General features: G+C 37.8%; 1 protein-coding gene across 3 annotated transcripts in view; it reads left to right on the forward strand.

Moving 5' to 3' along the window:
* Nucleotides 1-25,619, forward strand: part of LOC150079288 (neprilysin-2-like) — a 527,224-nt gene that overhangs the window by 419,372 nt on the left and 82,233 nt on the right. For all 3 annotated transcript variants that reach the window (XM_090383670.1, XM_090383669.1, XM_090383671.1), the window contains exon 16: nt 11,887-11,954. In XM_090383670.1, the coding sequence (XP_090239796.1) occupies nt 11,887-11,954 (68 nt within the window). The remainder of the gene's footprint in view (nt 1-11,886; nt 11,955-25,619) is intronic.

Consider the following 25,619-nt stretch of genomic DNA (forward strand, 5'->3'; position numbering starts at 1 on the left):
TCTCATGCATTTGAGTGAAATTCTGCACTCCCACACTTGACCACTCAGCTAAGTCCAATAAAGGCATTGTTACAATACTGTTTTTGAAAAACAATTCTATATGGGTAATGTGAACTTTTTTTTTTCGCAATTTATAATGCAGCTCTTGCAGTAATTCTGTAGAATATGTAATTTTGTTTTAAAAAAATACAGTTCATTGTGAGGAATGCATACTTCTTTTTTTTTTCTTCTATATGAATAATGTGAACTTTTTTATCCGGTGTGCAAAGTGGTGTTTTCTTTTTGACACCAGTTTTTTGAAATTTATAATGCAGCTGTTGTAGTAATTCTGTAGAATATGTAATTTTGTTTAAAAAAAAAATACAGTTCATTGTGAGGAATGCATACTTCTTTTTTTGCTTTGCATGTAAACAAACGTTATGTAAATTATCCCATGTAAATGTGTGGGAGAATGCAACTAGTGCTACCATGCACTTACACGTGCCCTACCTTATATATTGGAATAATACAGCAAATGAAGTGGTTCCCACTTGCTTACATCAGGAATTAGTATCATTTCATACTTGATCCTGATTTTTTTTCTTGTTGCATGATAACCAATAGATTTCTGGAATTTTCAGTAGAGAAATTAAAGAAAACACTTTTATTGAGAGCTAGCTATTGAGAGTTTCAGCTGTGTGAGCAGGGTAGTTAAATTTAGAGCATAAAATAGCTGAAATTCATACAGGGTCTTGAAGGCCCTTTGTGCTTTTCTTTTCTCTGGGATATCGCTCTAAACTACTGTACTTTGAATTTAACTGAATGTTATATCAGCAGAAATAGTGTGCTGCATACACATAATTTAAAGGGAATAAGAGAACTAAATGTACTGTGCTGGATACAGCCAAGATGCTCGAATTACTGAAAGGCTCACCTAGCCAATTTTTTTTAGGATGTTAGAAATAGTAGAATCCCTCTGTTTCATTCACAGTTGACTCATTTGAGCAATAATAAGAAATATTTCTTAGGTAGAGCAGAAGTTTTGCCATGCGGATCAATATTACCCACAAGTTCTGTTGGATAATAATGTATCTCACCAACTGAAAAGTATTTTCAATACCAGCTCAGAGGGGAGAAAGATTATCTCATCAAATACAAAAGACTTACTATTGAATAATGAAAACAGCCTGGGTAATGAGTTATTTTAAATTTGGAAATTAATCTAATTCAGAATCAAGAAGATCATGTGCAAGATTGTAATAAACAAGATGAGGTTGCAGATAATTCACAAATCACAGCAGAAGTTTTACTGTGAGGATCAATATTATCCAAGAATATTGCCAGATAATAGTGTATCCCACCAACTGAAAAGGATTTTCAATATCAGCTCAGAAGTGAGCAAGATTATCTCTTCAAATACAGACTACTGCTGGATAATGAATTATTTTAATTTGGAAAATTAATTTAATTCAAAATCAAGATCATGTGCAAGATTGTGATAAGCAAGATAAGGATGCAGATAATTCAGAAATCAATCAGGAAGTGCAAAATAATATTATTCTTCACTTCTCAACTGATTTCTGAATTTTTTTTTTTTTACCCAGCACCTCCCAACTTGTGCAACAAAATCATATTAGTTATAATAATAAAAGAGAAGTAATTCAACATAGACACCTAACTGTAGACACAAGTAAAAAAAATATATAAATTTTTTTGTTTAATGTTAAGTTGAAATTTAAGAGGAAAAGAATGTGCCTCTCTGTTTGTTAATTATGAGATAAGCTAAAGTCATATAAAATTTTATTTTGCAATACTGGCTTTGTGAAATTCTCTAATAGTTTTGTTTTATAGCCATTTGCTCAACACATAAGTGAGTAAGTTATGATCATTTGCAAGAACAGCTTGTTAAAATTATCGGGTAATTTTGTAACCCAAATCTTTGGTAAAATGTAAATATAATATAGAAAGTTGGACTATAAGACATCTTATTTATGCTTTATAGATATGAAAATTTCAAATATTCTTTGCTGTATCTCTTTGCATAATGGCAGTTGAACTGAACTGAGCTTTTATGCCAGCAGAAATAGTGTGCTATACACACATAATTTTAAAGGAAATAAGAGAACCAGATGTGTTGTTGGAAACAGCTGAGAATGCTAGAATATTAATAGAAGAATTGTGAAAGCTGTTATAGTGAGGAAGAAAACTTTTAAGGTTAAAACTTATCGGTTTGTGAACTTTAAATTTGTTTTTATGTTATTTTTATCAAGTAGGAGTAATTGTAAGAAAAAACTTGATTAATTTGTGTGAAATTAATTTTGAAGTGTTTAAAGTAATTCATGAACTATTTAGAGAAAATATGCTTGCTTTATCTTCCAGAAGAAGGAGATACATAATATGCTTCATGCAAATAAATTACATATTACACAATACACACTTGTTCAACATTATTGGAGCATTCATTTCCATCTAGAATTGAACTAAGGTAAGGTGAAAATTAGTTGTGTGTGTGTGCGCACTTAAAAGGAGAAGCACAGGAGAATTCAGGACATACCCTTAATGAAGGGATTACTTTTTCTATTTGGAAACATTAAGAAAGGGAAACCTCAACTGGTTATATTTTAGCCTTTACAATACATTTTTTAATGGATAAATAATTTTATTCCCATACACTTTATACATTATACATATGCTTTTTTTAAGAAAAAAAAAAAGAAAAGAAAAAAAAAGGGAGGTACTTATTTTTCTCTCTCCTTTTTTTTTTTTTTTTTTTTTTTTTTTTAAACCATGATATGAGTACCCAGAAAATTTTATGATCTGGCAAGTGTCAAGCATTTCCATGTCTGGCTTGCTTTTAATTTAACATTCATTTGAACAATTTGACCACCAAACTTCATTATATGTTTTGATAAATTTCAGCATATTTTCCTGGCTATATATTGATTTTAGCCAGATAGTAAGGAGATGATCAGCAAAGATAACAGGGTAGTACTTTAGGGACCTCCCCCAGGGGACAAGTATTAAATGGAAAAGCCAGATTAAGAAATTTATGAGAAATTTTTACTTGCTTGTTGAGGAAGAGATTAGGAAAGTAGATCATCTTTTAAACTTCAGCTTGGTTTGAAATCAATTCAAAGTTATTGGAAATTTCAAATGTGGAAACTGAATTGGCAAAAATTAAGTTTACCAATTACTGTCCTCTTGTGAGCCCCTCGACATGGGCACCTGTACATGGTGAAGGGAACCTCCCAGTGATGTTGCTGGTCCTCTAGATTAGCATCACTGGGATCCAACTTCCACACCATAGAAATCTGGCATGTTTGCCATGTGCTGCAACCCATGGAAATTTCGTAAGGGGGATTCTGGTGATTGAGCACCCCAGCTTCAACATCCCTCTTTGGCTCCTGTTTTGACAAGATGGGGGGTCCTGGATGGCTCTGCCAGGTTCAATCAGCTAGTGGGTCCACCTGCAAGGGTCATCTGTTTCAATGCCACACCCCTATCCTCATGGTCCGAGGGACTGGATTCGGGCTGGCAGTGGTGCAGGTGTCTGTGTAGCATGACATCACACTCCTGCAACGATATTCTACCACTACCAACCTTATAGCCTTTAAACGTGCATGAGGCAAAGCATGCTCTTCCACCGTCAGAGTAAAAAGGAATTATGGATCCATTTCACATCATCAGTTATCCAGTCCACTAGTACTAAGGTGGTCAAGGTTAAAATCTCAGAAAAAAAAAATGAAGGGAAAATATACATCTCATCACCCTTCATGGATCCTAGAATATACTAGATGCACTATTGCTTAGCCAACTGCAATAGCCAGTGCTCTTGGGGGAACATTCTTTAACATCTCTGTGATATCTTCCGGGTCCAGAAACATAAAAGTGAAAAACAGGCACTTAATTTCACATCAAAGCATCTTTATCCCTACAATAGGCCGTTCCCTATATAGGAACTAAAACTAAATCCTACCTGTGACACCATATTAGCATTAGCATTAGTTAAGGCATATGATGCAAGAAAGGCCTCCGTAGCCGAGTGTCATGAGCGAGAGTGCAGTAGCACATGCTCTTTGAGTAGACTGGGGTTCGAGCCATTGACTGCTAAGGTTGACCTGCCCACCTGCACTAGATCGCGTGGCAGATTATGGTCTATTTCCCACAGCATGAATTGTTGAGGAGGCTTCCATCCTGCAGTGGGTTGATAATGGCTGCAGTTTACTTTTTTTTACTTTTTATGATGCAAGAAAGCAAGCTTATAGAGCATCAGCCAAAAAAAAATAAATAAATAAAATAAAAAAACCAAAAAAAAACCCCTTCCCATTTCACCCATCCGGTCACTCCAAATGTTTGTCTAGTTCAGCCTTAAATTTATTCAAGCTATCAACTTCCACAACAACAGATGGAAGTCTGTTCCAGCAATCAGCTACCCACTGGCTAAAGGCAAACTTCCACACATCTGTTCTACAACTGTCTTTCCTCAATTTGAATCTATGCACTCTCAGGTTCTTAATCTGAGCAAGCAGAAGTATCCCATCAGCATTGAGCTTGCTCAAACCATTCAGATCACCTTGCAGGTGCCTAGTCTCCAGATGCTGCAACTTGCAGAACTTAAGCCTTTCTTCTTAAGTGCACCCCTTTGTTCCTCTCACCAATCTTGTTGCCCTTCTCTGTACTCATTCTAGCAACTCTACATACTTCCTAAAATTAAGCTTCCAGACCTATATACAGTACCCATGATGTGGCTTGACCATTGCCTTATACAAAGGGATAATCACCTCCATGTCTCTGCTAGTAAAATTCCTATGTCATTGACAAAACTCCATGATCTACTCTGGCATCCCATCTGCACTGCTCAGAGAACTTCATATCTGAGTGCACAATTACCCCCAGGTCTTTTTCATCCCTGAGTGTAGTACCACACAGCTGGTACATTTCTCTGGGGTTACTGCTACTCATATGCAGTACTCTGCATTTGTCAATGTTAAATTTCAGTTGCCACTTCTCATCCCATCTGCCTACTTTTCTAGATCCTGTTGCAGTGGCATACTGTCTTTACTGTCATTAACAACCCTGCCAACCTTTGTATAATATGCAAACTTGGACATTAAGCCTGATACGCCTTCATTGATATCATTGATAAATACACAAAACAACAATGGGCCCTGCACCGAATCCTGGGAGAACTCCACTAAAAACATTAGTCCACGTAGAGCATTGTCCATTTATTACCACTCTCTGCCATCTCCCACTCACCCATCCCTTTATCCATTGCAGCAACTTGCCCTTAATGCAGAACCACTCCAATTTGTACAGCAGTCTTCCATGTGCAACTGTATCAAAAGCTTTCCTGAAATCCAAGTATATGATATCAAAATTATTTTTTGCATCCAGTTCCTTTGTGACCACATCATAGTATTCAATCAGATTTGTCATACAAGACTTCCCCTTAACAAACCCATGCTGTGGCTGAGGCACCTCCATAGCCAGGTGGGCAGGAGCAGCAGTGTGTAGCACATGCTTCTTGATTAGACCAGTGTTTGAGCCCGTTACCACAAAATACGGAGGATGCAGAAAGGTCAGGGAATGACCACTGCATATCATCGGAATAAAATGGCCTTAGTTGCTAATGCTCCTAATTATAAAATAACAACAACAGCTCTGTCTGAACTATTACTGCAGTCTTGTCTATGTGATCCTGATCACCTCATTAACCAGTGACTCCATTATTTTCCCAGATACAGAAATTAAACTAACAGGTCTATAATTATTTGTGTAACCATTTGCAGCCCCTTTGTGAATTAGGGATACATTTGCACATCTCCAGTCCATGGGGACCTCCATTGAAACTAAGGATGCTCTCATAATTATGGCTAAGGGTTTGCTTATTTCCCTTGCTGTCTGCTTCAGTATAACTGGATAGATTCCATTTGCCTCAGTTGCCTTTTTTATGTTTAACTTCAACAATTTCTCCACTTTACTCTCAGTTATTACAAAACCACTTAGCTCCCTGTTAGAATTTGATAAACTTCTGGCATTCTCCTCCTTGAATAACTCATCATGTGTGAATATAGATGCAAAATACTCATTCAGTTTATCAGCTGCTTGATCAGGATCATCAGTAGTTGAACCATCTATGTTAAGTGGACGAATCTGATTCAGCCCCTTTCTTCTAGAGTTTACATAAGTAAAGATCTCTTTGCTGTTTTTCTTTGCATTCTTTGCCAAAGATTTCTCTTGATCTGCCTTCGCCTGCCCAACCTCCTTAGTGACTTGATTACAGATTAGTTTATATCTACCAAAGGCTCTGTTCTAATTTATATGCATCCCATGCCTTTTTCTTCTGCGCCACGAGCCTTATTAGTTCATCTAACATCAATTTAAGTCTAAACCTTGAACACTACAGGTGACCCCCGCTTAACGCTGATCATTCGTTCCGGAAAAACAGAGCGCTAAGTGAATCCGCGCTAAGCGAGCGCCGCTTTCCCATAAGGTAACATATGTATTTATGAGCTGCGGTCGGTGCCATAGGATATTTCCTAATCAATAATAAACAGTAATGAAAAGATGCACAAATGTCGGTCAAAATATTTAATATTCAAATATTTGCACATATAAAATATTCTGCGTTACATACGTATAATTATGTGGTAACTACTTGCGTATCAAAAGTAAACTTAAAATTCCAATTAAAATAATGAATTTAATTGATTTAATGGATGAATTTAATCATGAAAAATGTGTGGATTTTGAGTTGAACTTTGGCCCTCTTCCAAAGAAACTAAAAGGGGTATTAATTTTAAATGGCCCGCAGCGTTACCACCCAACAATAAAGTCAACTGATCCTTCGCCGCTTTGAAACTTGGCATGTTTTTTTCTTTTTTCAATATGAAACTTCTTTTAGGCATTCGTTTCCCACAAAAGTCCTACTTCATCTATGTTAAAAACTTGTTGAGAAGTATAACACATAATACCCCTTTTCAATAATTTTAACAAGTTCTTTTTTGAAAGTTTCGGCTCCTTGATCTGCACTAGGCTTCTCCCTGGATTTTAAATCTATTCTACCAGCCCTTACCAGATTTAATTAAATGGTTCCACATTTTTTTTTTTTTAGGCGAGTTTTCTTCAGATCATCATATTGGCTAATCTCTTTCTCTCTCTCTCTCTCTCTCTTTTTTTTTTTTTTTAATATTTAACTTAACTGAATTCTGCATGGAATATTATCTTCAATAAAATTAAAGTCTTTGTATTTCAATCCTAATAGCCAGCCTAGTCATAGTTGCTTGCAGCGGAACAGCTATCTTTCCCGCTGCTAAAATTAATTCTTTAATTTTTTATAATTGTTCTTACAGTTAAAGTTGCAAGTCCTAAATTATGGCACACATCCGCTGGTCGTTGACCGGAATCGATTCGCTTAAAAACGTCTAATTTAATTTTCAAATTCAGTCTTTTTCTTACATTTATAGTCTTCGTACTGCGCCCAGACGTTGTTGCTTTTTCATTCCTATCGGTCATTATTAGCTCTTCGAAAATGTAACTGCGTTGGTTGAATTAATTATGATACAATGTTCAAGTAAACTTTCCGTTACGCACGATGTCTAATACTGTACTGAGTGATGACTAGACTTCGTATAAATGCATATAACGCAAATATTACAAGCAATATATTTGATCATTTTTTAAAATGTTGATCTCGGAACTACATAACAAGCCACTGTACTGCAATTAAATTAGCATGCGAGAAAATTTCACTGAGCGTGGGAAAATTTCTCAAGTCGGCGTGGGAAACGTTTTAATGCTGTTTTGCTATTCATTTTCAAGCTATCGACTCCATCAAACGAAACAATTTCATTAAATATGTCAAAAATGTAATCTGTAAAAGAGCGTTATAGTGATCTGTGACAGTGTTATAGTGATCTGTGACAGTGTTATAGTCAGATACGGGTTATAATATAAGAACAGCGTTATAGCGAATCAGCGTAAAGCGAACCGCGTTATAACGGGGGCCTGCTGTATTTCTTGGTATGAAAAGTCTAGCATCTTCCAAGATTAATTCCTTGAATACTTCCCATTTAGAATTTGCTGTTGGTAACATACATCATCAGTTAACCCCACTGTATAGCATTTAAAAACTGTCTGAGACCACGATAGTCACCTTTATGAAAGCAAAAACCCTTCTCTTTATCCTTGATGGTAGCTACATCTTTGAGTAAATCTCATGCCAGTACACTGCTATCACTGCCACTTTGTGGTTCCTTTATCTGCAGTTTCTTAATGCATGAATAATCACTGCTGATAATCATATCAAGAGTACTACTTCTTCTGCTTGCCTCTCAAACATGCTGCTGTTAAAAAAAATCATTCAATAAATCCAAAAAAATCTCCCTAGTGTGTGAATGACCAACCCACAAGTTCCAGTCAATATCTGGAAAGTTAAAATCCCCCAATGTAATCCCCCATTACAAGACATTTCTCATTTACTGACCCACTCTATTTCTCTGCACAGCTACCCTGTTGGTTGTACTCATCATTGGCCTATAACACACTCCTACTCTCATTTTCCGTTTCCCAGTGTTTATGTCACACCAAACAGACTCAACATTGCACTGTCCATCCATGTTAACTGGCACCTTCATAGCCAGGTGGGAAGGAGCAGCAGTGTGTAGCACACGCTTCTTGATTATACAGGGGTTCGAGCCTGTCACCACCAAATACGGAGGATGCAGAAAGGTCAGGGAATGACCACTGCATATTCACGGAGCAATATGGCCTTAGTTGCTAATGCTCCTAAAACCAAATAACAAAACAAAAACATGTAAACTGGATGCACTTCCTTAGATTTTGTGTGTTTCTTATCTAACAACATAACCTCTTCATCCTTTCTACCTGTATATCCTTTCTACACAATATACTCCCCAAATTCCAGTTCTGCACTGCTTATACCTGTGTGATACCATGTCTCTGTTAACCCAACAATATCTGCCTTTGATGTCTTAATCAGCACTTAAAAATTCATCAAATTGATTTACTATACTTCTAGCATTGGTGTACATGCACCTGTTCTTACTCTTAGTTACCCTAACACAGCCCATGTATTTACTTGTTCCATGATGACTCCAAGCAGCTCTTGAAGTCCCTAGCAACTTGCTCTCTAGGCTGCTGCTCATTACAATAGAAGAATTGCAGAAATCACTTTTGCCTCTGCCTGTGGCTACTGTTAATCTTTTAGTTTGTGAATTCCCCCAAGTTTTCCGACCCACCTAACACTGCCTCTGTAGCATCAGCAAATATTCTTGCATCCTTTCTATTTAAGTGTATCCCATTCCTATAAAAGCACTCTCTCCTTTTAGCAAGCACAGACTATGCTGAAAAAAATTCTACCCCATAAGCCTTACACAATCTCTCCAGGGCTGAATTGATTGACAAGGCTCTCATCATACACTCCCTTCTATTTAGGTGCCTTAGCTACATTACATGACTGTGATTAATATTGGAGATACAGAATTAATACAATGTACTCAAAAATTAATTTTAAGCATAACAGTAATATCTTTTGAATGGATCTTTTGGTAGTTGACAGTAGTTTTTCTTGATTGTTGGTAATTTCTTGTTTCCGGATTTATCCTTAGTTTGGGAAAAATTTCGTTTCTCTTATTTGCTTTTCCAACTGTATCCATGAGTACCTTCTTGATTTATCAAGTAGCATCAGTGTTGTTGCCTACTGATAAGGGTTTGTGCTCTAGTAATTCTCATCTCAATTTAAAAAGTTTATAAATCATTCCCCCTATTCTATCTCAATAACTCCCTCTGATTTGTTTAATATCCAATCACACGCAAATTAGCTTCTGCTTTTTCTATAGATAACTGTCAGCATTTTTCTGCCTGAGTTTAGCATCGGTAATTCCATCGGTTCTTCTAAACCCATTAGAACATGTACTAACTAGGTACCATTCATTAACAATTCAACTTCAAAGTTATCAAACTAACTTTTTCCTTCTTCATTTATCCTTTCTGCATTTCTTGAAAACTGCAGCCTACAAATATGCAAGTTTAGTGGGCGAAGGTAAAGAAAGCCAACACAAGAACTATGGGCAATTTCGAGAAAACCTTCCGGGCAAAATTGTTTCCTACTACCGCAGTTTCTCCTTGCATTCTTGGTAAACAGATGATGTGTGTGTGTGTGTGTGTGTGTGTGTGTGTGTGTGTGTGTGTGTGTGTGTGTGTGTGTGTGTGTGTGTGTGTGTGTGTGTGTGTGTGTGTGTGTGTGTGTGTGTGTGTGTGTGTGTGTGTGTGTGTGTGTTATCGGTAGTGGCAGTAGAAGTTGATAATGATGTATTGATTAGTTTTTTCTCATTATTAAAAGCAGATTATCAGAGTTCATGAGTGTAATGCCTTCACGGCTGAAATTTACTTCGAGTACACCCTCCAGACTGCCTCAGTCTTAGGGTGTTTATCCCTCCTTCTCGCTGTTTTAACCCGATAACAAAACAACTTCTACTGCCACTGCCGATAACACACACAGTCTGTAGAAGTCATTTTTGTATTGGGTTAAAACAGCGGGAAGGGGAGATAAACACCCTAAGACTGAGGCAGTCTGGAGGGTGTACCCATAAGTAAATTTCAGCTGCAAAGGCATTATGCTCATGAACTCCAATAATCTGCTTTTAATAATGAGAAAAAACCAATCAGTACATCGTTATCGACTTACTGCCACTGCCGATAACATGCACTATCTGTTTACCGAGAATGCAGAGAGAAACTGTGATAGCAAGAAATGCTTTTGCCTGGTAAGTTTCCCCAAAGTTTCCCATGGTTCTCGTGTTGGCTTTCTTTAACTTAGCCGTTTAGTGTTGTCAAGTTTATTCTTGTTTACCAACCTTTCATCTATAGAATTGTAATAAAAAGAGCATGACTCCTTTGAACAATAGCTGTCAACTTCTAGGTACTGTCTTTGGCTTCTCTTATACTGCTCTAATAGTTGAAGTGATGATATGCTGCATCTTTATCCCCTTTCCACTCAAGGATAAAGACTTATAAAAATGGACTTTGATATCCTAGAAATGCAAGTTGAAGTTTGAAATTTCCATTTTACAGATAATGACTTGAAAATCTGCATGATCGAAATAATTTTACAGTTTCCACTTAAAATTCATATACCAACTGAAGAAGAACTTTTGTAGCCTTACTAGTTTCTGATATTGACTACTATGTTACTAATGGCCAATTGGCAGTCTGTATGCTTGATCCTATTCCTTAAACAGTTCTGTCAGGCTCAAAGCAGTATTTCCCATTATAATTCTCTGTCGAAAACCTTTTGAGGGACTTCAGTTATTAAAATAATAGCAGTGACCCAAAAGTCTACCCTTCACTGATTATGATAGAGAGTGACCTCTGTGAATACACGTTTGCCATTGCTGTGCTAAACTGGTTCTCGTAATGGGTTCTGTAATAGATAGAATATATTGAAGTGACTTTACTGAAATAGTGCTAAGCATTTCTGTTATAGTAACTATGATAATGAATTCCATTCACAGATTTGTTAATGAAACTGTGATGGTTCAATTGTGTTGCTCCTCCTGCCCTCTTGTAGTTCATGCAGTGGTTATGATTGCATCACACTATGTTGAAAAGGTCCCACTTTATTCTCCTCTGTATGGTAGAAAATTGTAGGATTTAGGTTTCGTGCTTGGATTGGTTAAAAGGATGGAACTGTTCATCTGTTCTGTCAATACAGATGGACAGTTCATCAGCTTATACCTGAAGAATAGAAATTTCTTGAATTAAAACTTCTTCTTTAGCTTAATTTGGCATGATGGCCTACAAATTCTACTTAAAAGTATGCTTTTTTTTTTTTTTTTTTTCTCTCTATACAAGAGGTCTAACATTTATATCTTATTTTAACAGCTACTTAAACTTTGGAGCTATTGGATTTGTCATAGGTCATGAAATTACTCATGGATTTGATGATAGAGGTTAGTATATTTTGCATTTTGTTTTCCAGAAACAAATTGAAATTTGTTAGTGTAATACTGATATAGTGCATTACAGTTAATGAGTACAGTTACAGCCATGCAGTATTACCATGATGTTTTTAATTGAAATATTAAATGATTTCGAAATATATTACAAAAAAAAAGTAAATTATGAGAAATGGTTTTAATCCACCAATGATGGCATGGGATGGAACATTTGCTCCATACACATAAAAAACATTTTTTATTAAAAAAAAAAAAAAAAAGTCAGTAACAATAAATACCTTTTAAGTTAAGCAACTGTAGACAAATACATAATAATAATAATAATAATAGAGACATGTGATGCAAGAAAGCAAGCATATGAGCTTATGTAGCATCAGCCAGAAAAAAAATTCACACAACCATTCCCTCTAAAAGTTTGTCCAGTTCCTCCTTGAATTTATTTAAGCTATCAAATTCCACAACGACTGATGGATGTTTGTTCCAGCAATTAACCACCCACTGGCTAAAGGCAAATTTCCACACATCTATTCTACAACTATCTTTCCTCTATTTGAATTTATGTCCCCTTAGGTTTGTAATCTGAACAAGTGGAAGAATCCCATCAGATTTTAGTGTGCTCAACCCATTAAGCATGGTCAGAATGTTCTCATGTACTGGTGTGGTACATGAGAACATTCTGACCAGGGTACATTTCTACTCCACATCAATACATGTGCAATTTTTGTGAACAGACTGTGGGAAGCACCCAGTTATGCAAAGGGTTGTTTGTGGCAATTATGCTCACCACTTTCTGGTAACTAGTGTTGCTTTCAGGGATGAAGAAAATATAAAGCCATAGAGTTTTATATTTTTTGAGGCAGTGAAACATTTTATAAGCTTTGCACTAGCAAAGTTTAATGAAATGTTGATCTCTGTTATCTGTATGTTATTAATTTTATGTGAAAAGTTAGTCTTACGAAAGTGACTATAAGAGAAGGTAAATAAAAGAATACTATTTTAAGTGTTTATAAAAAATTAACTACTATAACCATGAAAATCACAAATCATTTTTAAAGTAGTCAACATTAACAGCCAAGAAAATAAATTCATTTAGAAATATTCACATGCTTTATGTTCTAAAGAGTGGTATATGAAAATCACTATTTTTGACTATTTAGATTATATGAAATTAATTTTAAAAAATAAAATAAAATGAAAAAATTTTAAATGGATAAATTTTAATTTTTTTTTTGGCAGATGCAGTCTTTTCATTTGGCCATATAAATACTAATTAAAAAAGAGAAAAAAAAATACTACTCATCATTGATAATTTTTCCAGAAATAATTTTTTTTTATTCAGAATTTTCATAACTGCCAATGCTATAAGCATTTTAAGGCGCAGTGAATTTTACATTCCATGCCAATATTTGTATTAAAGAATCCCCACCTCATTGGCAATATAGACAGTCATTAACTGTCTGGTTTTGGGGGAACTTCGTAACACTATGCACTATTGTCCCTTGCTAATTATCTAGGATCTCAATGTTTGCTGCAGTAGGAAGGAAGATTGATGTCTAGTAATATTTAAGTTTGACGATATTTTCTAGAAACAGTGATATGTATGTTGGCATTATGTCAACCTTTTATGCCACATGATCATCCTTACCCTTCAGTAAAGAAATACATTTTACACCATGAGATTTACACACCACTGTGCCTCACACCATATTCCACAACCAGCAAAATCAGCTGATATTTGATTGTGGAACTACCATCATTGAAAGAAACAATATGCGAAACAGTTACAGTAATTCCAACAGATATATTATTTTCAACCATTAGTGGAATAATACCATGCCTACACTTAGTGATGGAATGTAGTAATAAATACATTTAGCATTTGCTGCTGTAACTTTACTATAAACCAAGAGATTCATTGACATCACTTGGTGCATCAGCATCCCCTTTAATGAAACTAAATTGTTAATTCCTTAAAAATAGAAATTGTATAGTATTAGTATTAGTTAAAAAAATTGTAGAGTATTATTATAAAAATAGCATTCATTTTTGACTAGTAGTTCTTCTTTAATCAATTTTTTTTTTTTTTTTTTAGACTTTAGGGACACTCTATATACACAGTATACAGTATTTACATTATGTGAACAAAAGTATTCAGACACCTCTCCACAAATGTTGTGCACTGTGCCAGAAGTCCCTCATGCATGTGTGATGACTCAGACTTATCAGTATAAATCTCATTGGCCTGCCTGTGCAGCAGTATGTGTTCAAAAGCAGTATAGATCATCAATCAGAACTTATAGACATTATGTCAACTTAGGATAATGATGAGATGACACATTATTTACCTTTTTTGTATGTAACTGAAACTTTGAAATTTCCAAAATCTGTTGTAGTGAGTGTTATTCAAAGATGAAAGACCATAGGTAGAAAAGCTACACAAAAGGGTTTTGATGACTTCACAAACTCAGAACATGTTGAATGAAAAATAGTAGGTAGTCCTACCTTGTGTATTTCATCTACAGAAAATATCATGGAGACATCTAAGAATGGCTGCACATAAGTTTAGTGTCACAGTGATCATGACACCAAACTTGCATGCAAAACAGCATTTAGAATGGTGTTGTTTTGACATTCATGGTTTGTGACACCTCCGTAGCCAGGTGGGAAGGAGCAGCAGTGCTTAGCACACGTTTCTTGACCGGGGTTCGAGCCCATCACCACCAAATACGGAGGATGCGGAAAGGTCAGGGAATGACCACCACATATCCCGGAGCAATATGGCCTTAGTTGCTAATGCTCCTAAAAAAAAAAAAAAACAAATAACATTCATGGTCTCCCTAGGATAGTGACAGAAGGTGCTGTGTAGTGATTAATCTTGTTACCCAAAGATTTGTTCTGATGGACATGTTTGGGTCTATTATCCTCCTGCCATTGTTGTTGTTGTTGTTATTTTGATTTTTAGGAGCATTAGCAACTAAGGCCATATTGCTTCACGGATATGCGGTGGCCATTCCCTGACCTTTCCGCATCTTCCGTATTTGGTGGTCATGGGCTCGAACCCCACTCTAATCAAGAGTGTGTGCTACACACTGCTGCTCCTGCTTACCTGGCTTTGGAGGCGCCTCCTGCCATTGTAAGTTACAAGTAAGTCTAACATAACCTAACCTAACCTAACCAGTTTATATTTATGTATATTTAATTAACATAAATATACACTGGTTAGGTTACACTTAGTTGTAACTTACACTGGGGCAGATAATAGACAAGTACCCATGTTTCAATGCGACTGCTCTCTCTCAAAAGTGCATCTTCTTGATCATGAAGTTTGGTGGAGACAGTCTGATGCTCTGAGTTCTTTTGGACCTTGTTCACTGACGTTAGTGCCTGAAACCATGAAGTTTATCAGGGGTGCCTCCGTAGCCAGGTGGGAAGGAGCAGCAGTGCGTAGCACATGCTTCTTGATTAGACTCGGGGTTCGAGCCCGTCACCACCAAATACGGAGGATGCGGAAAGGTCAGGGAATGACCACCGCATATCCCGGAGCAATATGGCCTTAGTTGCTAATGCTCCTAAAAACCAAATAACAACGACAACAACAACAACAAAAACATGAAGTTCATGGCCTACTTGGCAATTATGTTCATTTTTATTATTATTAGCCATATGGTACAAGGAAGCCTGAGACTTTTGTTGCACCAACCAAAAAAAAAAAAAAACATTCTTGAGTTACACTGAGAGAGAGAGAGAGAGAGAGAGAGAGAGAGAGAGAAGAAGAAGAGTCAGAAGTAGAAGAGAATCACCAAGAGGGGGTAGAATGATGATATTCAGCTCAGGACCCTGGGTGTGCCAAGCCCATACTCACCAGATATGAGCCCCTGGGGTTAATTTGCTGATACTGTCCAATTTTTCCCTATATTTCCTATAATTTTCATATTTTGATTCTGATTAGTGGAATATATTAATGTAGATTAAAACGCAATAAAGGATCTGCATGTTTTTTCTTTATCTGCATCTAAGATGTTCTATTTTTAATCATAAGGCTATCGAAAACACTATGTGCTGCAGCATCGTAGCAGTTTTTTTTATTTTGTTAGTTGTTGGCGCATCGGCTTCTGTGGCCATATTGTACCTCCCAAGGTTTTTGCATTTTCTACTTTGATCCAAGCCCGAGGCGGGATTCGAACCCTCGACCTTTGAGTTGCCAGGCAGGCACTTTATCCACCTGGCTAGCCCCGTCGGCATTGTAGCAGTAATACTGGCAGAGTCCATTTCCATTTTTTCATGGAACATCTTGACATTTTGGTATACCTACCTTTCCAGCCACTGTTAAAGCTAGCTATCTCAATTGTCAAATATGACTTTACATACTGAATTCAATAATATGATACAAGAGTCAAAAACATAGTCACTCTGAAACAGCTTGTTGAGGAGATACAGTCTGCTCAAAGCACATATCGAAATAGACTGTAATGCTGAAACATCATACAGACTACAAAGGTGAACATCCAGCTTCCTCCAAGTCCTGTGAACTTTGGAAGCTAGGGGGAAAAAATTTCAGATATGTAGTAGAGTGGAATGTTACTTACCAGAAGACAAAGAATCAAATTATGCTCAATACAAACATCCATGTGTAGCAGCAATCTAAAAATATGGCAAGACAAACTTAAGTCTGTTTCCCTCAACCATATTCTTTGCAAATTGAGTCCAAACAATGCTTGCATCATCCTCACAACAGTTCCCTAAATCACAGAAAGTGGCAGACATTACATTTATTCCAGCTTCATATCATTAGCATTAGTTGAGGCATACGATGCAAGAAGTCAAGCTTATACAGCATCAGCCAAAAAAAAAAAAAGCCTTCCCATTTCACCCATCCAGTTGCTCCAAATGTTTGTCTAGTTCAGCCTTAAATTTATTTAAGCTATCAACTTCCACAACAACAGATGGAAGTCTGTTCCAGCAATCAACTACCTGCTGGCTAAAGGCAAACTTCCATACAACTCTTCTACAACTGTCTTTCCTCAATTTGAATCTATGCCCCCCACAGGTTCTTAATCTGAGCAAGCAGAAGTATCCCGTCACCGTTGAGCCTGCTCAAACCATTCAATGACTTATACACCTCAGTCAGATAACCTTGCAGGTGCCTAGTCTCCAGATGCTGCAACTTGCAGAACTTAAGCCTTTCTTCGTAAGCACGCCACTTTGTTCCTCTCACCAATCTTGTTGCCCTTCTCTGTACTCGTTCTAGCAACTCTACATCCTTCTTAAAATGAGGCCTCCAGACCTGTATACAGCACTCGTGGTGTGGCTTGACCATTGCCTTATACAAAGGGATAATCACCTCCTTGTCTCTGCTAGTAAAATTCCTATGTCATTGACAAAACTCCATGATCTGCTCTGGCATCCCATCTGCACTGCTCAGAGAACTTCATATCTGAGTGCACAATTACCCCCAGGTCTTTTTCATTCTCCACATCCCTGAGTGTAGTACCACCCAGTTGCTGTTTCTTTGGGGTTACTGCTACCCATATGCAGTACTTTGCATTTGTCAATGTTAAATTTCAGTTCCCACTTCTCATTCCATCTGCCTAACTTTACTGGACCCTGTTGCAGTAGCATACTGTCTTTACTGTCTTTAACAACTCTGCCAACCTTTGTATAATACACAAAATTGGACATTAAGCTTGATATACCTTCATTGATATCATTGATAAATACACAAAACAACAATGGACCCAGCACTGATTCCTGGGGGGGGGACTCCACTAAAAACATTAGTCCATGTAGAGCAGTGTCCATTTATTACCACTCTCTGCCATCTCCCACTCACCCATTCCTTTATCCATTGCAGAAACTTGCCCTTAATGCAATACCGCTCCAATTTGTACAGCAATCTTCAATGTGCAACAGGAAGACTGCTGTACAAATTGGATTTGCTTTCCTGAAATCCAAGTATATGATATCAAAATTATTTTTTGCATCCAGTTCCTTTGTGATCACATCATAGTATCCAATCAAATTGGTCATAGAAGACTTACCCTTAACAAACCCATGCTGTGTCTGAACTATTACTGCAGTCTTGTCTAGGTGAACCTCTTTAACTTTTTTCGCGCGCTTGTTTTTCGTTTTGTTATTTGGAGCATTAGCAACTAAGGCCATATTGCTTCGGGAATATGCGGTGGTCATTCCCTGACCTTTCCGCATCCTCCGTATTTGGTGGTGACAGGCTCGAGCCCCAGTCTAATCAAGAAGTGTGTGCTACGCACTGCTGCTCCTTCCCACCTGGCTACGGAGGCGCCTCTTTAACTAGTGACTCCATTATTTTCCCAGATACAGAAGTTAAACTAACAGGTTTATAATTATTTGTCACCCTTTGAAGCCCCTTTGTGAATTGGGGATACATTTGCACATCTCCAGTCCATGGGGACCTCCCCTGAATCTATGGATGCTCTCATAATTATGGCTAAGGATTTGCTTATTTCCCTTGCTACCTCCTTCAGTATAACTGGATAAATTCCATTTGCCTCAGGTTCCTTTTTTATGTTTAACTTCAAAGTTTTCTCTTCCACTTTGCTCTCAGTTATTGCAAAACCACTTAGCTCCCTCTTAGAGTTTATTAAACTTCTGGCATTCTCCTCCTTGAATAACTCATCATGTGTGTTAATGTAGATGCAAAATACTCATACAGTTTATCAGCTGCTTGAGTAGAATCATCAATAGTTGAACCATATATGAAAAGTGGATGAATCTGATTCAGCCCCTTTCTTCTAGAGTTTACATAAGTAAAGATCTTTTTGCTGTTTTGCTTTGCACCCTTTGCCAAAGATTTCTCTGAATCTGCTTTCTGCCTAACCTCCTTAGTGACTTGATTACAGACTAGCTTATATCTGCCAAAGGCTTCTGTGCTAATTTGTATGCATCCCATGCATTTTTCTTCTGTGCCATGAGCCTTATTACTTCATCTGACATCAGTTTAGGTCTAAACCTTGAACACTATTTTTTGGTATGAAAAGCCTAGCATCTTCCAAGATTAATTCCTTGAATACTTCCCATTTCTTCAATCTCACACCAGTATACTGTGTGATCACTGCCCACTTTGTGGTTGCTTTATGTGCAGATTCTTAATGCATGAATAACTGCATTGCTGATAATCATATCAAGAGTACTACTACTTCTGCTTGCCTCTCAATCATGCTGCTGTTAAAAAATATCGTTCAGTAAATCCAAAAAACTTCCTAGTGTGTCAGTGACCAACCCACAAGTTCCAGTCAATACCTGGGAAGTTAAAATCCCCCATTACAAGACATTCTGATTTATTGGCCCACTCTATTTCTCTGCAAAACTACCCTGTTCATTCTACTCATCAGAGTCATTGGCCTATAACACACTCTTACTCTCATTTTCCCTTTCCCAGTGTTTGCCCCACCAAACAGACTCAACATTGCACTGTCCATCCATGTCAACTGGATGCACTTAATTAGATTTTATGTGATTCTTATCTAATACCATAACCCCTTCATCTTTCCTAACCTGTCTATCCTTTCTACACAATATATTCCCCAAATTCCGATTCTGCACTGCTTATATCTGTGTGACACTATGTCTCTTTTAACCCAATAATATCTGCTTTTGATATTAGCATTAGCATTAGTAGAGGCATATGATGCAAGAAAGTAAGCTTATGCAGCATCAGCCAAAAAAAAAAAAAAAAAAACACTTCCATTTCACCCCTATGTTCGCTCGAAATACATGTCCAGCTGAGCCTTAAATTTATTTAGACTATCAACTTCCACAACAAGGGATCGATTTCTGTTCCACCAACCAACTACCTGCTGGCTAAAGGCAAATTTCCACACATCTGTCCTACATCTGTCTTTCTTCAATCTGAATTTATGCCCTCTCAGGTGATTATTCTGAGCAAGAGGAAGAATCCCTTCGGCATTGAGCATGCTCAAACCATTCAAGGCTTTATACACCTCTATCAGATCACCTCGCCGGTGCCTAGTCTCCAGAGACTGTAATTTGCAAAACTTAAGCCTTTCTTCGTAAGAGCAACCCTTTGTTCCATTCACTAATTTTGTTGCCCTTCTCTGTACTCATTCCAGCAGCTCTACATCCTTCTTGAAATGAGGTCTCCAGACCTGTATACAGTACTCAAGGTGTGGCCTGACCATTGCCTTATACAAGGGAATAATCACCTCCTTATCCCTGCTAGAAAAATTCCTGTATATCATTGACAAGACACCATGAGCTACTCTTGCAGCCCGTCTGCACTGCTCAGAGAACATCATATCTGCCTTCACAATTACCCCCAGGTCCTTTTCATTCTCTACCACTGTCAGTGTAGTACCACAGAGTTGATACGTTGCTCTGGGGTTGCTATTTCCTATATATAGTACTTTACATTTGTTAATGTTAAACTTCATTTGCCACCTCTCAGCCCATTTGCTCAACCTTTCCAGATCCTGTTGCAGCAGCATAGCGTCCGTAGTCTCCTTAACAACCCTGCCAACCTTTGTATCGTCTGCAAACTTGGACATTAAGCTTGATATACCATCATCAATATCATTTATAAATACAGAAAACAATAATGGACCCAACATTGAACCCTGAGGGACTCCACTAATAACATTAGTCCACAATTAGAAGTGTCTATTGATTACCACTCTCTGTCTGTCTTCTCCCCCTCAACCATCCCTTTATCCATTGCAGCAATTTGCCTCCAATGCCACACTGCTCCAATTTGTGCAGCAGTCTTCCATGTGCAACAGTATCAAAAGCCTTTATAAGATCCAAATATATAATATCAAAGTTATTCCCTGCATCTAGTTCTTTTGTGACTGCATCATAGTATCCAATCAAGTTGGTCAGGCAAGACTTTCCTATAACAAAACCATGCTGTGTCCAAGCTATAACTGAAGTCTTGTCTAGATGATTCTGCAGTGCTTCTTTAGCCAGTGCCTCCATTAATTTTCCTGGAACAGAAGTTAAACTTACAGGTCTATAATTACTTGTGTCAGCCTTTGATCCTCCTTTGTGAATTGGGGTCACATTTTCACATCTCCAGTCTATGGGTACCTCCCCTGAGTCCAAGGAAGCTCTCATAATTATGGCTAAGGGTTTGCTTACTTCCTTTGCTGCCTCCTTTAATATAGCTGGATAGATTCCCATCCACCCCAGGTGCCTTTCTTGTGTTTATCTTCAACAATTACTCCTCCACTTTACTCTCAGTTATTACAAGATTATCTAGCTTACTGCCAAACTTGAATACACCTCTGGCATTCCCCTCGCTGAATAACTCCTCGTCTGTGAATGTCGATGCAAAATATTCATTTAGTTTGTTAGCTACCTGAGCAGGATCATCAACAGACCATCGATATCAAGTGGACCAATCTGATTCATCCCCTTCCTTCTAGAGTTTACATAAGTAAAGAACTCTTTGCTATTTTTCTTCACATCCTTTGCCAAAGATTTCTCATAATCTGCCTTCGCCTACTTTACCTCCTTTGTAACTTGGTTACAGACCATCTCTCATAGGCTTCTGTGTCACATGTTAATTTATATGTATCCCATGCATTTTTCTTCTCTGCCATATGTCTCATTAGTTCATCTGACATCCATTTAGGCCTAAACCTTGAACAATATTTCTTAGTTGGTATGTAAAGCCTAGTAGCTTCCAAGATAAGTTGTTTGAATGCTTCCCATTTTGAATTTGCTGTTGTTAACATTATCAGTTGGGCCCACTGTATAGAATTTAAATACTGTCTGAGATCATCGTAGTCGCCTTTATGAAAGCAAAATCCCTTCCCTTTACCCTTGATGGTAGTTACCTCTTTGAGTAAATCCCACTTCAGCACACTGTGATCCCTGCCACCTAGTGGTTCCTTTATCTGCAGATTCTTAATGCATGAAGAATCACTACTGATAATCATATGGGAGTAATACTCTTGATAATCATATCAAGAGTATTACTCCCTCTATTTGCCTCCCAAACATGCTGATGTAGAAAACAATCATCCAATAAATCCACAAAAGCCTTGCTAGTGTGTGAGTGACCAACCCACAAATTCCAGTCAATATCTGGGAAATTAAAATCCCCCATTATGAGACTCTCTGATTTACCGGCCCACTCTGTTTCCCTGTACAGTTTCTTATTATACTCGTCAAAGTCATTAGGCCTATAGCACACTCCTACTCTCAATTTTGATCTCCCAATGCTTATGTCACACCAAACTGACTCAACACTGCACTGTCCAGTGATGTTGACTGGCTTCACTTCCTTGGATTTTGTGTTCTGTACACATTGTACACCCCAAATTCCAGTTCTGTATTCCTTATATCTGTGTGACACAACCTTTCTGATATCCCAACAATATCTGCTTGAAATTCATCAAATTTATTTACCAAACTCCTAGCATTGGTATACACGCAAGTATACATGCACCTGTTCCTATTCTTAGCTACCCTAATGCTACCCATGTGTTTACTTGTACCGCAATGATTCCCAGCAGTCTCTGAAATATCCTGCATCCCGTTTTCCAGGCTGCTGCTCATTACGATAGAAGCAGTGCAAGTTAGTCCTTGTATCCCTCCAAGCTAGCAGTTTTCCGACCCACCTTACACTGCCTCGATAGCACGGGGTAGAAAAAAATTCTACCCCTTGAGCCTTGCACAATCTTTCCAGGGCCGAATTGATCGACATATCTTGATCAGCACTTAAAATTCATCAAATTTATTTACTATACTTCTAGCATTGGTGTACATGCAAGTTTACATGCACCTGTTCTTACTCTTAGTTACCCTAACACAGTCCATGTATTTACTTGTTCCCTGTTAACTCCAAGCAGCTTTTGAAGTCCCCAGCAACTTGCTCTCTAGGCTGCTGCTCATTACAATAGAAGCAGTGCAAAAATCACTTTTACCTCTGCCTGTGGCTACTGCTAATCTTTTAGTTTGTGAATCCCTCAAGCTTGCAGTTTTCCGACCCACCTAACACTGCCTCTATAGCATCAGCAAATATTCTTGCACCCTTTCTATTTATGTGTATCCTATCTCTGTAGAAGCAGTCTCTCCTTTTAGCAACCACAGACTACGTTGAAAAAAATTCTACCCCATGAGTCTTGCACAGTCTCTCCAGGGCTGAATTGATTGACAAGGCTCTCATCAAATACTTCCTCCTATTGTGTCTGGGCATAATTGCACACACTTTCAAATTTAACTCTAACTCACAACTTTTTTTCAGCATTGACCTGTACTTAAGTAAATCTGCAGATCTCTTACTGCTAAGGTCATTAGTGCCAACATGTACAAACAGTATCACTTTCTGTGACCTTAAAAGGTGATATCTGCCCTACGATGTCATCAACTTTCACCACTGGGAGACATACCCTGGTCCTCCTGTTCCACCTATCCTTTTTGCATAATGTATTCCCCATCTTCCTGACAATAGAGTCACCAATAATAACTAGTTCCTGTGGGACCAGCACATTCTGCCTTGGAGATTGTCGCTGTGTTGCGTGATGCACAGCAGTAAGCCCTTGTGTTGAGTTGGGCAGCCGATAGCTTGATGGGCCCCCTCATAATAATTTTTTCAAGGGCAGCTTGCCCTATGGCAGTTCTTACTCAGTTGAACCAATCCTAGATCTTTAAGTAGAAAGTGACATGGACACCGAACTACAGCCTTTTCAAGAAAGAAGGAGAAGCTCAATCACCATAAACAATCAGAGCTTAAAAAAGCAGACAGAACTATCCTCATCTAGTAAAACCAAATGGTGCACCATATCATACAATGAAAGTGTAGAGGCTTGCAAAGCAACATCGATGATATCTTTGAACTAATCGAGGTAGTGTTATGTGGGTCAGAAAACTGCTAGCTTAGGGAGGTTACTCAGACTAAAAGGTTAACAGTGACCGCTGTTGCCTCTGCCTGCGGTCACTGTTAACCTTTTAGTCTGAGGTATTGCACTGCTTGTTTTGGAATGAGCAGCAGCATGGAAACTTAAGGCAATGGAGATTTCCAGGACTGTTGGGAGTCATAGTGGAACAAATAAATACATGGGCTTTGTTAGGGTAACTAAGAGTAGAAAGGTTCATGTATACTTGCATGTACACCAATGCTAGGAATATAGTTAATAAATTTGATGAGATTGAAGTGCTACTCAAGACATCAAAGGCAGATATTGTTGGGATATCAGAAACGTGGTGTCACACAGATATAAGCAGTGCAGAATTGGAATTTGGGGAGTACAGTGTGTACAGAAAGGATAGACAGGACAGGAAGGGAGGAGGGGTTATGCTGCTAGTTAAGAAACACATAAAATCTAAGGAAGTGCATCCAATTGATGTTGGTGGACAATGCAACGTTGAGTCTGTTTGGTGTGACATAAGCACTATGCAAAATGAGAGTAGGTGTGCGTGTGTTATAGGCCTAATGAATCTGTTGAGTATAATGAGCAATTGTGCAGAGAAATAGAGTGGGCCAGTAAATCAGAATATCTTATAATGGGGGATTTTAACTTTCCAGATATTGATTGGAACTTGTGGATTGGTCACTCGCACAATAGCAAGACTTTTTTGGATTTCTTGGATGACTGTTTTCTACAGCAGCATGTTCGAGAGGCAACCAGAGGAAGTAATACTCTTGATCTGTTTATCAGCAGTGATTATTCATGCATTAAGAATTTCCAGATAAAGTAACCACTGGGTGACAGTGATCACATTATACTTATATGGGAATTACGTTAAGATGTATCTACCATCAAGGCTAAAGGGAAGGGTTTTTGCTTTCGCAAAGGTGACTACAGGGATCTCAGACAGTTTTTAAATTCTGTACAGTGGGATCAACTGATGATGTTACCAACATTGAATTCTAAATGGGAAGCCTTCAGGGACTTAAACTTGGAGGCTACTAGGGTTTTTATTCCACCTAACAAATACTGTTCAATCTGATGAATGTCAGATGAATTAATGAGGCTTGTGGTAGAGAAAAAAAATGTATGAGATGTATACAAATTTTCAGGCGACACAAAAGCCTATAGAAGATATCAGCTTGTCTGTAATCAAGTAACAAAGGAGGTTAGGCAGGCAAAGGCAGATTATGAGAAATCTTTGGCAAAGGATGCAAATAAAAACAGAAAAGAGTTCTTTATTTATGTAAATTCTAAAAGGAAAGGGATGAATCAGATTGGACCACTTAACATAGATGGGTTGATTATTGATGATCATGCTCAGTTAGCTGATAAACTGAATGAGTATTTTGCATCAACATTCACACATGAGGAGTTATTCAATGAGGGGAGTGCCAAAAGTTTATCAAACGCTAAGAGGGAGCTAAGTGATTTTGTAATAACTGGGGGCAAAGTGGAGGAGAAATTGTTGAAGTTAAACATAAGGAAGGCACCTGGGGTGGATGGGATCTATCCAATTATATTAAAGGAGGCAGCAAAGGAAGTAAGCAAGCCCTTAGCCATAATTATGAGAGCTTCCTTGGATTCAGGGGAGGTACCCATGGACTGGAGATGTGCATATGTGACTCCAATTTACAAAGGAGGATCAAAGGCTGACACAAGTAATTATAGACCTGTGAGTTTAACTTCGGTCCCCGGAAAATTAATGGAGGCACTGGTCAAAGAAGCACTGCAGGATCATCTAGTCAAGACT

This window comes from Mastigoproctus giganteus, chromosome 10, assembly GCF_048544385.1.
Source record: "Mastigoproctus giganteus isolate SK-2022 chromosome 10, ASM4854438v1, whole genome shotgun sequence".
In the NCBI taxonomy this organism is placed as follows: Eukaryota; Metazoa; Arthropoda; class Arachnida; order Uropygi; family Thelyphonidae; genus Mastigoproctus; species Mastigoproctus giganteus.